Source organism: Megascapheus bottae, chromosome 30 (assembly GCF_031878675.1).
Source record: "Megascapheus bottae isolate mThoBot1 chromosome 30, mThoBot2.hap1, whole genome shotgun sequence".
In the NCBI taxonomy this organism is placed as follows: domain Eukaryota; kingdom Metazoa; phylum Chordata; class Mammalia; order Rodentia; family Geomyidae; genus Megascapheus; species Megascapheus bottae.
In genome coordinates, this window is record NC_143538.1 from 2,846,068 (window position 1) to 2,860,229 (window position 14,162).

The following is a 14,162-nucleotide window of genomic DNA, read 5'->3' on the forward strand; positions in this document are numbered from 1 at the left end:
TGAGAGGAGAGTGTCAGGCCTTTAATAATTATAATAAAAATAATAAAAAAAAAAGCTTACAAACAGCAATGCAACATTTCCTCTCCCTCAGAGTGATGGATTAAAAGCTGGCAGAGGATGCAATGTCTCAGAATGAAAAAATAAAAGCAAAACCAAATCCAAGCCTACCCACCCCGTTAACAACCCATTCTGTCAGTGACTTTCCACATGCAGCTGGGACAAGCAATCACACACCAGTCGCCTGTGGAGGACTTCCTTGGGTTTTGATAGTATTTTTGTTGTTGTTGTTGTTGTTTGTTTTTTTTAAAGGTAAAATAAAATAGGACACAAATAAAATTGTACACAAATCCCAATGTATACACTCCATAAACGTGATGCAGTTGCAGCACGAAGACACAGCCTGACCAACATGAAACGCAGGTTGTACTTCCTGCATCGTCCCTGGACACAAAATATTGGCCCATGGTGCCCAGTCCTGCAGGGTATCAGCAGGGAAAGGGAAGCTGCCTCGACACCGGTGAGGTCCAGGCTGACTGGAAGGCCGGTGGCTGTGCCTGGCGCCAGCCGCAGTGGAGGTGCTGGCTGGTCTGCTGGCTCACTGTGCTCTCAAGTGCGTCCTTCGTACTCTGTACAATTCCTTGTTTACAAGGCTAAGTTCCAAGACTTCCAGACTTGGGCTTGGAGTCGTGTCCCCGTGAGGGCCATCATGCTGTTGTGATGGCATTTAGGTCCTTCATTAGTCCTTCCAGGTGGGCCATCTCTTTGGTCAGCTCATCTGGTTCATAGCTCTATAGAAAAGAGAATGCAGTTACTAGGCATGACCCAAGAGTGGAAAGGAGAGCCCATATAGAGAGGTCAGAGCTGTCAGGGCCCCAGAGGCTAGCTTGCCCACACCCAAGCTGGCTGAGCAGAGTCAGAAGTACCAAGAGGCATCTAAGGCTGCCAAGACACTATACAATATCTTTCTCCCAACCAACACTCCCTAGCTCATGTCTAACCAGTTTAAAATAGTGTGTGTGTGTTTACTGTTATTATTAAGGTGTGCAGAGGGGTTATCATTTCATAAGCCAGGTAGTGAGTACATTTCTTTTGTGGACATCATCCCTTCCTTCATTGTTTCCCCCTCCCATTCCTGCCCACAGCGTTGGCCTTTCCTAGGTCTCCGTGACAGCAAGACTGTTACTGCACCATGTTTTCCCAAGCTTTCTCTTAGAGACTTCTGTGCTTAGAAATGCACAGGCAGCTGTATTTATGGGGATGTTAGCTCTGTGTGTGTGTGTGTGTGTGTGTGTGTAAATGCATAGGCAGCTGTATTTATGGGGATGTTAGCTCTGGGTGTGTGTGTGTGTGCGCACGCGCACATGTATATGCCTGCATTTGTAGCTGGGTTGGAGTGGTAAGTCCATTTAAGCAAGCACATACAATTCTCATCTAAAGGAGAGGCTCACGACATGTCTGTTGAAAGAGTGACTGAGTCTGCTTTGGGCCCTTAGGTTGTGTAAGGCTTGGGCCTGTGCACAACGTGAGCTTGACCAGCACGCTCACAAGCTGGGCCAATGGCCATGAACTTACACTCTCAGAGTCTTCCAGCATTCTCGTGGTCTCCTGTACTTCAGGGGCACTGGGAACAACCACTGGCATAGGAGGCCGGCTCCTTCCTAAAGTCCCAATGGAAGCCGTCTTCACTGAGTGAATATGATGGTTCAGAGCTGAGGGGGAAAGGGCACTGTCAGGATGTGGCTAAGGCTGCAGCCCCCAAGCTTGTGCAGCCATCTTTCTCTCTGAAAACTTTTTTAGAACAAGAGGGGAAGATGGAGACAGCGGGGCATTTGAAGAGGACAGACAATATCCCATTGGCCCCAGAAACTGACTTCTCAAAGTGTGGTGGTTCACAGTCCCATTGCAGAATACCCGGGTGGTCAGAGCTCTGCATAATACCACTGAAGACATATCTTCTTTCTTTACTGCTGGCCTTGCACTGAGGGGTAGGCAGGCAATGGTGGGTAAAACTACCAGAGCCTTACCACAAACTAAGGCAATGGCCAAATGAATCAGCTGCTGACATATAACCTCCAGCAGTTGAAAAACATGTTTTTACTTGAGTGTCATTACTAAAGCAGCAGACATGATGACTCTTGACCCAAATGGAAAACATGAAAAAAAAAGTGATTCTGTACCAAGCATAACACTGTCTTAAGGCAGGGCCCTGTGGCAGATGACAGGATGAAAAAAGCTGGCGTGCCGTGCTCGTTCTGAACACCTCTGTTAGTTAAAAGGCACACAAATGGGCCATTGAAATGTTCTCCAGAAACTGAATAAAGTGAGCCTGGGAACATAAGGAAATAATAGTATTTATTACCAATGACAGAATTTGAGTTTTAGGTGAGAATTAAAAAAATAATTGCCAGGTGCCAGGTGGCTCTTACCTGTCATCCTAACTACTCAGGTGGCTGAGATCTGAGGATGGAGGTTCAAAGCCAGCCCGGGCATGACACTCTTATCTTCAGTGGACCACCAGAAAACCAGAAGTGGTGCTGTGGCTCAAGTGGCAGAGCACTGGACTTGAGCTGAAGAGTCCAGGCCCAGAGTTGAAGCCCCATGACCAACAAACTATAGTATCAAAAAGGCTGTGGGTATGGCAACACATGCCTGTTACCCCTTACTCAGGAGAATGAGAAGGTGGGAAGAATGTGAGTTTGAGGTCAGTTTGGGCTGTATAGAGAAACCTGTCTTTATTAAAATAAAATAAATAAAAAATATATATCTATAAGTATCTGAAAGGTTATAAAAATACCTTTGCCAACTACCCATTTGTGAGGCCAGATTTTCTTCTTGTATTTCACCAAAAAAACATATTCAACAGACGGAATGCAATCGATATGAGAGCCCAGCTGTCTTCTCTTCAACCAGACACTGAAGCAATGTCACTGACAATGACAATGCTCTCACTACAGATTTTTAAAGTGATTTTCTTAAAACTGTGCTACTTGCCTTAACATGATAGAACTCTTGCTATTGTTCTAAATAACAGATTAATGGAATACTTAAAGATGTTCTGGGTTTAATTTTGAACTCAGAATCTCACACTCGCTAGGCAGGTACTTGACACTCTCAGCCCTCTTTTGTGCTCTTGATAACTTTTAGTATATAAAGAAGTTCTGACACTGAAAAGTCTGAGCACTAAGTGCTTGACTCTGAAACACAGCATCACCACAGGCAAGGGTGGGAAAGAGGAGGAACCAAGAAAGGCCAGGTGCATGGTTGAGCTGGAGCTGCGTGAAGTCAAGACAACATGGCTAAGGGGCTCCTTTCTGGGGCTCCTTCTGGTGTCCAGACGTGGGCTCCCTGAACCTTTTCTAGCTTGCAGGCATCTTAGGGAGTGAGATGGTTTCAGGGGTGAGATAAGCTACTGGCTTGTTACCAAGGATTCTGCCTGTAAAAGAACCCCAAATGCTAATGACTGCCCTCTAAAACATTGCTGCTTTGGTTTGTACACAGCCACAAAAGGGAGCCTCCTGCACTGAGTATGACAATGACATCCTGCCACTCAAAGTTGCTGGGCAAGCTCAGGAGGTATTTGCTTTCTGGTTTCTGCAACGGGGTGAATTCCATCCCAGGCGGAGGAGAGTCTCTGCAGGGTTGCAGCCGCCCCACTCACCTTGCTGGGACAGTAATGGCATGCTTGGCAACGCAGGGTCATAGGTGGGAGGTCCGGGGGGTGGGATTGCTGGCACTGCAAAGCTCTTCAGTGGGTGAGAAGGGCGAACATGGGCTGTGGGAAGGCTCTGGCCTGAATCCTCCTCTTGGGAGCTGGCCAAGTAAGAGGAGCTGGTAGCACCTTCAGGATCCGGATGGTCAGTACAGCATGTCTGGGACGAAGAGGCTGGCATGGTGTCAGTGCTGGGGGTGTTGCGAACAGACTCTACAGCAGGAAAGTCTTAAGGTTAGCACTTATTTTGTTGTTAGAATACACACATTTCTGGCTACTACTTGGCGTCCCTAACTAATTCAATAAGCACTTGGGATCAGTGCTAGCCCAGCTACAAACTGGCTAATCTCAGTTCCAACAAGAGTTCCAATGCTTTCAGCTACAGTTAGACAGTCACAACTTATGGAGCACAGATGATAGGTTCTAGAAACAAGTAATAGGAAAGAGAATTTAAACTCTCCCCCTCTGATGGATGCCTTTCTTAGACAACCATGACTAGTTACAAGGCTGCCCTACTACCTGACACGAATTAGTTTTGCAAGATCTATGGCCAATACCTCAGATTCTCCTGCTCACTAGGGACTGTGCAGAGCTTTGGTCTCACTACAATGAAAACCCACAGCTTAGGTGAGGATTGGACAACCAAAACAGTCCAGAGATCTGCAGAGCTCAGGCCAGGAGAAGGAAAGACTTTTAGGAAGAACGTGGTAACAATCTCCAACATGTAAAGTGAACAGAGCTATCCTGATGTGGCACAATATGACAGAAAGACAATGGCTCTGGAGTCTGACACTTCTGTGTTCTAGCTGTGGCATTCTGGATGGGTGAATTTGGTAAAGTCCCGAAATCTTTTGAGTCTTAAGTTTATTCATCTACAAAACGGGGAGAATAATCAGGTTATTTGCCAAGAATTAAATGACATGTTTGCAAAGAGCGGTGCATAGTACCTAATGGATCAGATTCCTTTCCTTGAATGATCCTGAGTGTTTAATCAGCACCAGGTACTGTGCTAAATGCTCTCCACTCACTGGCTCATTTGTTTCCCCAGAGTGACTGGGAAGGCACAGGGAGGGTAAGCAGGCAAGTGCCCCACAAACAGAGCATGAGGACAGCCAGGCCCCGCGCTTCTCCCCATGCCTGCCTATCCCATGCCGTCTTTCTCCGTGATCAGCAGCAGCATTAGTGGTGGAGGTGGACTACTGTCAGACTTGCACACAGTGTGAGCAGAGGAGGAGAGGTGTGGAAGCATGCCAGCCGGGCCACAGCCTGGAAGCTTTTGACTTCTGGAATCCTCACCCTTAAAAATGAATGTATGGGTTTGATTCCTCAGCACTACATAAAAAGGAAAAAAAAAAAAAAAGAATGTATGGCTGAGCACCGGTGGTTCACGTCTGTAATCCTAGCTACTCAGGAGGCTGAGACCCAAAGATTGTGGTTCGAAGCCAGCCAGGGCAGGAAAGTCTGTGAGACTCCAGTAAAGTACTCAGAAAAAGCTGGAAGTAGGACCATGGTTCAAATGGTAGAGCACTAACCTTGAACGCAAGGGCTCAGGGACAGTGCCCAGGCCCAGAGATCAAGCCTTAGGACAGGGGAAAAAATAATGTAGGAATGGGAGCTTTCTGCAGAAATTCAACCCATTTCTCTGTCTTTTTGAGGAAGCAATGAATCCTCAGCCTTGGGCTTGGGGTAAGCTTCCTTAGCTTATGGAAGTTTTGATTTTCAGGAATGAGGGGCGAGCATGCTTTCCCAATGTGTCTGTCTATAATTCCCTTACCCTGGCTTGGGCCACCTTGAACCCTCTGAAGGAATGCTGGAGATGTTAGTTCTCAGCTTGCTTGGGCCAGCTGCCATCATGAGTTGAAGAGCCACTATCTGTGTCATCTTGGCCCAGATAGGAGGTGTTTAGGAAGTATGAAGGGGGAGAGAAGGGAATGGGCTCTAGTCCTGACCACATCAGCAGGCACCAGCAGATACCTGTAATTCTGGGCACACTGTTTTGACTGTCTTTAACCAAGTGACTGTCTGCAGAGTAGGGCTGTCTAGTACTCTCTGAGGGTACTGGCATGCTGCATTGTCTGTAAGGGCGAGACCAGGTTCTACTCAGATACTAGGCTATGATTAAAATGTCTGTTTTTAGCATGGGGTGATTTTTTTTTTTTTAACATTGTGAGGCTTGAACTCAGGTCTTAGATGCTGTCCCTGAGCCTCTGTGTTCAAGGAACTTGAACCACAACACCACTTCTGGTTTTGTCTGAGTAGTTTATTGGAGATGAGAATCTCACTGACTTTCCTGCCCCAGCTGGCTCTGATTCATAATCTTCAGATCTCAGCTTCCTGAATAGCTAGAATTACAGGTGTGAGCACCAGGCATCCTGACTATTTTAAATCACATGGAGTTCAGAGACTAGATTTACAGTTTAAGACAGAGATGATGACATTAATTAGCAATTAATGAAGAACAATAATATTTATTCCATCTATTCCCATCTCCACTATTTTCTCCTTAAAATTGTCTGATAATGCTGTTTCTTAAGACTTCTAAACTGGGACATATCTGTCTGACAATGTATTTTAGCTACACAGAAGACTGATGTGTTAATCTATCTCATTTTCACAGTTGTGAGGTTGTTGGAGATTTGTGGTCAGCACAAACTTGATGTGGCTGGAGGTCCAGTGCCATCTGGTGGCTCTCAGACTTTGTCCTTAAACTCTTATCTGAAGGGAAGGAACTTGCCCCTCCTCATGGCTTTCCAACAAGACTGGCTTCTAGGCAAAGAAAGGCATCCAAGCGGTAGAATTCTAGCCTTGAGAAAGCTCAAGAACAGTACCCAGGCCTTGAGTTCAAGACTCTGGACTGGAAAAAAAAAAAAAAAAAAAAAGAGAAAAGAAAGGTAACCACTGATGCCTGAAAACTACCAAGAATGAGGTTTCCTTCTAAACTGGAAGGAAAATAAGTGAGGAAAATGACTGTTAGTCTGGGAATATGCCTTACTGGTAGAGTGCTTGCCTAGCAAGCAGAAAACCCTGGGTTTGATTCCCCAGTACCACATACACTGAAGTGGCAGTGGCACAGTAGTGCTGTGGCTCAATGATAGAGTGCTAGCCTTGGTAAAAAGAAGCTCAGGGATAGTGCCCAGGCCCTGAGTTCAAGCTCCAGGACTGGCAAAAACAACAACAACAGAAACAAACAACAACAACAAAAACTAAGTTAAGATGCAAGTTTTATGGGATGCTTATATGATTCAAGTTATTGTTGTTGTTGTTATTTAATTACCATAATAACACCGAGAACTTAAAATTCAGGGAGAAAAGTGGGATGAATTTTGCAGAAAGAAATTTGAGCAGTCACAGAAATGTTATCTTAAATAACAGAACACTTCTAAGCAGGGCCAGGCAGTCCCCCTTTCTGCTCGCAGACTCTTGGCATGCTTTCCACGTGGGCTGGGTCCTCGGCTCTCACCTGTGGAATTGGCCCTGTCTGAAAGGGACAAGGAGGTGCCAACCGGCCATGGGCTGCCCGGGTGGTAGAGATGACTGCGGGCTGGAGAAGCGAGGCTGCTGGAGTGGAAATGATGGTGAGGATTATCGAGGGAATGGATGGGATGGGCACTAACCACAGCTGTGAATGAACACAAGACAGAGAAATGCTTAACATGCTTGCACAGACACACACACATCACATTTCAAGAGCAAAGCCACCCTCTCCCACCTCCCACACAACCCAGTCACTCCCTTGACTCTGACGGCAGCTGGCGGCATTGCTGTCATTGACTTCACACTTGACAATGTACTCCTAGGCAGAGTTTACCTACGTACAGAGTAAAACTTGTAGGGAATATATATATTAACCATAATTATTCTGCATAGGATATAGAGTGTTTTCTTTTTGGCTTGTCTTATTTTCCAATTCTTCTATTACAAAAATGGACACAAGGTATTAAAATGTCTATTTGCTATTTGGATGGCATAAAATATGGATCCAAAAGGCAAAAGAAATAGTGGCTTGTCTTTTTTTTTTTTTTTTTTGTGAGTAGAGGGGCTTGAACTCTGGGCATGGGCACTGTTCCTTAGCTCTTCAGCTTAAGGCTCTTGCTCTACCACCTGAGCCAAAGCACCACTTCTGGTTTTCTGGTGGTAAATTGAAGTCTCCTGCCTGGACTGGTTTTCAAAGGTGATCCTCAGATCTCAGCCTCCTGAGTAGCTAGGGTTACAGGTGTGACCCACTGGTGCCCGATTGTCTATGGTATTTTTTTGTTCTTCTAAAGGTATAGCTGTTTGTTCTCTTCTTTTATTTGCCTGCAGTCGCATGTGATGGGTATTAGTAGCTGTTTAATTAGTTTTCCTATCCTAAAAGGACCACAAATAAAATTTAACTCATGAACTACAGATCTGGGATACCATTTCTTCTGCCTCCTGTTGGGGGCTCAGCTACATCCATTAGCATTTTGAAATATAAATGGACAATCCCTGCCTTTAATGGACAGGGATTTAATTTGGTGCATTTATTCATTTAGCTAAAGAACTCAAAGTTCTACACAGAGCTTCCATGTAAACTTTCTTTGATGATCGATCCCTCCCCACCTCTCTCTCTCTCTCTCATCCTGGGGCTTGAACTCAGGGCCTGAGCTCTAGCCTTGAGAAAACCCGAGGATAGTGACCAGGGCCTGAGTTCAAGCTCCAGGACTAGCGAAAAAAAAAAAAAAAAAAAAGACCAAAAAAACCAAAAACCAACAACCAAGATACAGGATACTTTGCTACTCCTGGGAGATGACATAAATTGGCTCTAAAGTTTATTTATCCACAGCGTAAAGATGCTAGCCTTAAGAATACTATTTATCCCTAAAACTTGGCAGGAGTTTGCTCCTTCTTCCTTCATAACTTTGGTAAATTACTTTAGTGCTTGGATCAAGGAGAGTCAAAGAGATCACGCTTGCTGTTCCCCATGTGATGGGACATGCCAGCAGCACTGGAAAAGGGAAGCTTCTACTTACGCTGGGGTGGCTGAGAGTCAAAGGGCATCATCATTTTTGGTCTCATTCCCCGCCTTCCAGCCAGTGTAGACATGCTGTCTTCCGACTCATGCCCTAGACAGCAATCGGGAGGTTAGCTGCAAGCACCTGCTCTACGCCATGGCGCAGTCTCCACCGAAGAACAATTCTACCCAGGACTCAAGGCAACAGGGAAGGCTGTCCACTGTGCTTCTGCATGTCTGCGCATCCAGACCACTAATGTCTGAACTGAGGATAGATAGCTCGAGTTCCACCGTGGTGAGGGATGCGGTGAGCAGGTGGGGGATAGGGGGTTCACATGCCTGACAAGAGCTTGATGGGACCCAAGACTTAGGAAGTTGTCCTCTATCCAATGTTGATCAAATCTTGTAACACACTTTTTTTTTAAAAAAAAACAACAACCATCTTTTATATGAATCACCAAATTAAGGTAACCATGCAAAGTGGAAAATAATTTAAGGAAAAAAAACCTGCACTGAAAATTACCTCTGTATGAGTTTCGCCTTTGATGGATATTGCTGTCCATGGAATTGTCAACTGGCGTGATATCTTGAGAGTTTCGAGGAATTGGCGTATCCGTCATGATAGGGTTCGGGTCTGGGGACTTATCAATGGGCTTTAGCTCCAGCCTCTCATGATGGATCCAGAGGTCTGGTGGTTTTACATCCTTGGAGTTTCCTTTATACTTGTGAGAGCCATTTACTGATTTGCAGGCAGCTCGTTTCCTAGGCACAAAATTGAAAGGAGTTTATTTTTTTATTTTTTGCAGTTCCTGGGGATTGAATTCAGGACTAGGCACTTTCCTTGAGCTTCTTTTTACTCAAAGCAAGTGCTCTACCACAAGCCACAGCTCCATTTCTGGCTCTTTTTTTTGGTTAATTTATTGGAGATGAGTCTCATGGACTTTCCTACCTGGGCTAGGTTCAAACCATGATCCTCAGCCTCTTGAGTAGCTAGGATTACAGGTATGAGCCACCACGCCCGGCTTCATGAGATTCTAATCTCCAATTAACCACAAGAAAACTGGAAGTGGGGTGGTGGTTCAGAGTGATAGAGCTCTAGCCTTAAGCAAAAGAGCTCAGGGACAGTGCCAGTCCCTGAGTTAAAGACCCATGATTGACAAAAAGAAAAAAAAAAAAGACAAATATCTTGAACACATTTGTCAAAGTCAGAAACTAATGTAAGAAGCAAAAATAAAACCAAAAAAACCAGTGGCAAAATGCCTACTTCTCAAAACAGTATGCTCTCATATGGTATATGGTCATAGACTGTGTTAGTATGTGCTTGCATACTACCTTTTTTTTTTTTAGTGTTAAAAGAGATTATCAACATAGTACTTTAAACTCTCAAACAGAAGGCTCCTCCTGAAGTTTCTAATTCACAGAAAAATACAACAAAGGAGCAAAGTGAAGTCTATGGCTTTATAAAGGAAAAAAAGGAAGAAGGGAAGGAAGGTGGGAAGGATGAAGAAAGGGAGGAAGGAAGGAGTGAGTCGCTTTTCAGGTAATCCAAACTAGGATCAAGAATGGGGCAATGGTGTCCTTCACTGCGCCTTAGCTTCTCCCTACCCCAGTCACTCACTTATCTGTTCAATAATCGAGTGTGCCAAGTACTACATCGTGCTGCTGTATACTCAGTACTTTTGGTCAAGTGAGGAAGATGGGACATTGAGTTACTATTTTTAAATGCTCAGAGTTTAGTGAATGTCAAGTGTTATAACATCTTTTTGGTTGGTCATGGGGCTTGAACTCTGTGCCTGGGTTCTTCAGCTCAAGGCTATCAGTCTACCACTTGAGCCACAGCACCACTTCCAGTTTTCTGGCCATTTCATTGGAGATAAGAGTCTTATGGATGTTCATGCCCGGGCTGGCTTTGAACCAGATCTTAGCCTCCTGAGTAGTTAGGATTGCAAGTGTGAGCTACCAGCACTGACATGATAACATCTTAATAAGTGAACATAACGTAGACAAAAAAAGTGAAGATATGACATTTTTGTGGAGACATAATGGGGACAGAAAGTGCATTCTCGGTGGGAAAATCAGCTTATGTCAAAGCCTTGAAATAGAGAACAGTCGTTTTGTACATTAGTGATTCTGAGACATCTCCAGTGTGCGTGTGTGTGTGTGTGTTCACTGTGCACGCACAGTGAACCACACAGAGAATGATGGCATACAATGCTGGGAAGTACTCAGGAGAATACTAGAAAAGACTCTTGGAGAAATTTCCAGACTACTAACTTCCCTCTATGAGTAGCAAGAGAATAAAATCAGTTTTAAGTTAAAGCTTTAGACCCGTGTAAGGTAAAGACTGGATGCTGTTGAAAACCTTGAAACTCCTCAGTGGAAATAACAGTGCTCAACCACCTGTACCTCCATCTCACTCTGCTTCTGTCTGCCCCGCTCTTGCCCACCCTGACTTCACTCTTTCTGCTTCATCTCCTCTCAGCCAGGCTGGAGAGACTTGGAATACCTTTCCTAGGCTTCATTCCCAAATAAAACCTGGTGGTCTATTGAGTTTGCTTTCTTTTTATTCTGATGCCCTATGTCTCCAAGTTTTCTTACAGTGGGAATGGAAAGAGCAGGCAAATCTGAACGGTGTTTAGGAGGCAGACTTAATGAAAAAAAAATGGGTGAAGGGCGGAGTGGAGGTAAGGAAGAGAAAGGAATAAAGGATGAGGCTGATGTCTTTGGCTTAAGCCACTTACTAACATTGAGAATAATAGACTAGAAACTGCTTGAAATAATCATGAACTGCTTTGGGCCTGTGGAGTTTACGGTGGCTCTGTATGAGGAAGTAAGAGGCTAAAGTCTGATTCTCAGAAGAGAAGGGCCTGGGATGCACACAGGACATGAGATCGTACGACTAAATGAGCATGGTAGGAGAACAGATGCCTGGACGTGGTGACTGGGGAGAGAAGATGGGCTGTGAAAAAAGAGAATACCTCCAGAAGGAAGAGTAGCTGGTCACCAAATACTGTTAAGACATTCTTAGCAAGGAGGAGGGATGCCTAACAAATACATTCTTAGGCATTTTTATGTGTAACTATCAGAGTATACAGACATAAATTAACATGGCTATGATGTTACTAAGTGATATAATCTTTTGGGATCATGGTTACATATGCAATATCCAGTATTACAGGCTAACCATCCAGAATCTAAAAGTCTAGATCTACTTAAACATCTTAGCACTTTGGCAAGTTGAGGCAGGAGAATCCTGAATTTGTGGCCAGCCTGAACTATACATAGTTGAGACCCTGTCTCAATCCCCACCAAAACTGGGGAAAAAAATGCTACAAATTCCTAAAGGTGTTTTTTTTTTTCCCCTCCAGTCTGGGCTTGAGCTCAGGGCCTGAGCACTGTCCTTGGACTTTCTCAAGGCTAGAGCTCTACCACTTGAGCCTCAGCACCACTTCCAGCTTTTTTCTATGTATGTGGTTACTGAGGAATCGAACCCCGGTCTTTATGCATGCTAGGCAAGCACTCTACCACTAGGCCAAAATCCCAGCCCAGGTTTTTTAATCAATTAGAGCTCAAACTTGTAAATTACAGCACCACTTCCAGCTTTTTTCTATGTATGTGGTTACTGAGGAATCGAACCCGGGTCTTTATGCATGCTAGGCAAGCACTCTACCACTAGGCCAAAGTCCCAGCCCAGGTTTTTTAATCAATTAGAGCTCAAACTTGTAAATTATGCAAATACTTCAAAATCTGAAAAATGCTGAAAACAAAACACTTCTGATCCCAAGCGTAAATAAAAAGATATTCAACACGTGTAAGTACTCCAGTGATGATTTCAATTCTAAAGGAGGCTGTGTGTATGCAACCTTAAGTATTTTGATAAAACAACACAGAACAGGCCATAGTTCATCTGATGGCTCGACCTTTGTCTTGAAGGAAAAGCTGGGCCATCTGTTGAGACTGAGGGAGCGCAAGTGAACACACTTAGGCTTTCTAAATTCTCTACTGATTTGGGGTTGCAAGATGCTATAAACAGTTACTATGTAAGGAAAAGGTACTTCAGGTTTTAGTAAGAGAAGCAACAAGAAAAAGCAAAGCTCTCACTTTTAACTGGCTAGCAGAATACTTGGAAAGCAGCTGTTGGGGGAAAGAAAAGGAAAAGCCCTGTGAAGATTTGACATCATTATTTTAAAAACAGAACTCAGACTTGGAGCCCTTGCAGATTTCCATTATCAGCTCATTTCCTAGTCTGAATCTGAAGACCAAGGACCATGAAGTTTACTTACTTTGAATTTTAAATCTAAAGCACTAAGGAATTCTTTGTTCTTTTGGTTTTTAGACTCTATTAAAATAAAGATCTCAAAAATCAATCCTCAAACAAGATATAAAAGCTAAGTTCATAAAGATAGGTAAATGTACAATGCCAAATAAAGAAGCTTGCAGAGAAGTTCTAGAGTAGACAAAAAAAAAAGTAGACTTTGAAGGTTCTAAGAAACACTGTTTTCCACGATACAAAGTGGACAGGGCACTGTAAGAGGTGGTGATCAGGAAAGATATAAAAGGAGCCCTCATTCTCATTCTCTTGGAAGAGTGAGGCAATGTAAGCCATGGAAAGTTGTTTTATTTGAGCAAAAGAAAGAGGTTTAAAATATCACATAAACTACAGAAAAAGACAAAGTCATTCTTAGCAGCAGTTCCAGGGTTCTTGCCCTGCCCTATATATATTGAAAATAAATAGATCATGATTAAATCCATGCATTCTTGCCTTGGGCGGATCAAATCTGAAAGGTACCCACACAGACACAACTTTCCATTTTATGGGGCAAATCTCCCTGGTGACCCCTTAGGATGCTGTATGAAAGTGATTTTGCTATTCGGGGCATCTTGGAAAAATCTCCTTTCCCTGTCTCTGTCTTGCTGCTCAGAGAGATGGGCTGTGCAAGGACAGTAGCATGTGTCATCAAGCACTACGTGGTTGAATGCTTTGCTATTTGCTCTTGGAGCGGTAGCAACAAGTCTTGATGTCTAGCAGGCTCTGTGAAGCATGTGACTGCCAATCATCCATTAGAATAACACCCTCTCTTCATGCTTGGCAGCACGTAAACAAGTAAAAAATAGTAAGAGGTTTACGGTTTTCTCCCACCTTGGCTGGACATAGACTGTTGTAGGCCTGCTCATGAATCTCAGGTTGCCTGGCTTGCTGTACACACAGACAATACTCCAAAGGGCGCCATACAATGCTAGTCAGCTCTCACTGTCTTCTCCAACTCCAACATCAAGTAGGTTGAACTAAATGAACAATATTTGCTTGGTGATCTCACTCCTGGCTTTTAGTTGCATATGGTAATAAAGGGGGCTGGCAAGAGACTTGGGTTGGGGGAAGGAGGTGTTTCCTTTACTGCCTCTCCTCACTGGGTAACATTCCTCTAGCTCTTCTGTGCTCCACTGCTGTAGACTTCTGCTTCTCCTCTAGACTTTCCAGGA

General features: G+C 44.1%; 1 protein-coding gene across 1 annotated transcript in view; it reads right to left on the bottom strand.

Moving 5' to 3' along the window:
• Positions 1–14,162, bottom strand: part of Neo1 (neogenin 1) — a 108,634-nt gene continuing 94,472 nt past the window's right edge. The window contains exons 24-29 of the mRNA XM_090321599.1: positions 9,205–9,443; positions 8,701–8,793; positions 7,170–7,328; positions 3,659–3,922; positions 1,573–1,709; positions 1–788 (exon numbers count right to left, since the gene is read on the bottom strand). Of these exons, the coding sequence (XP_090177725.1) occupies positions 705–788; positions 1,573–1,709; positions 3,659–3,922; positions 7,170–7,328; positions 8,701–8,793; positions 9,205–9,443 (976 nt within the window). The 3' untranslated portion in view covers positions 1–704. The remainder of the gene's footprint in view (positions 789–1,572; positions 1,710–3,658; positions 3,923–7,169; positions 7,329–8,700; positions 8,794–9,204; positions 9,444–14,162) is intronic.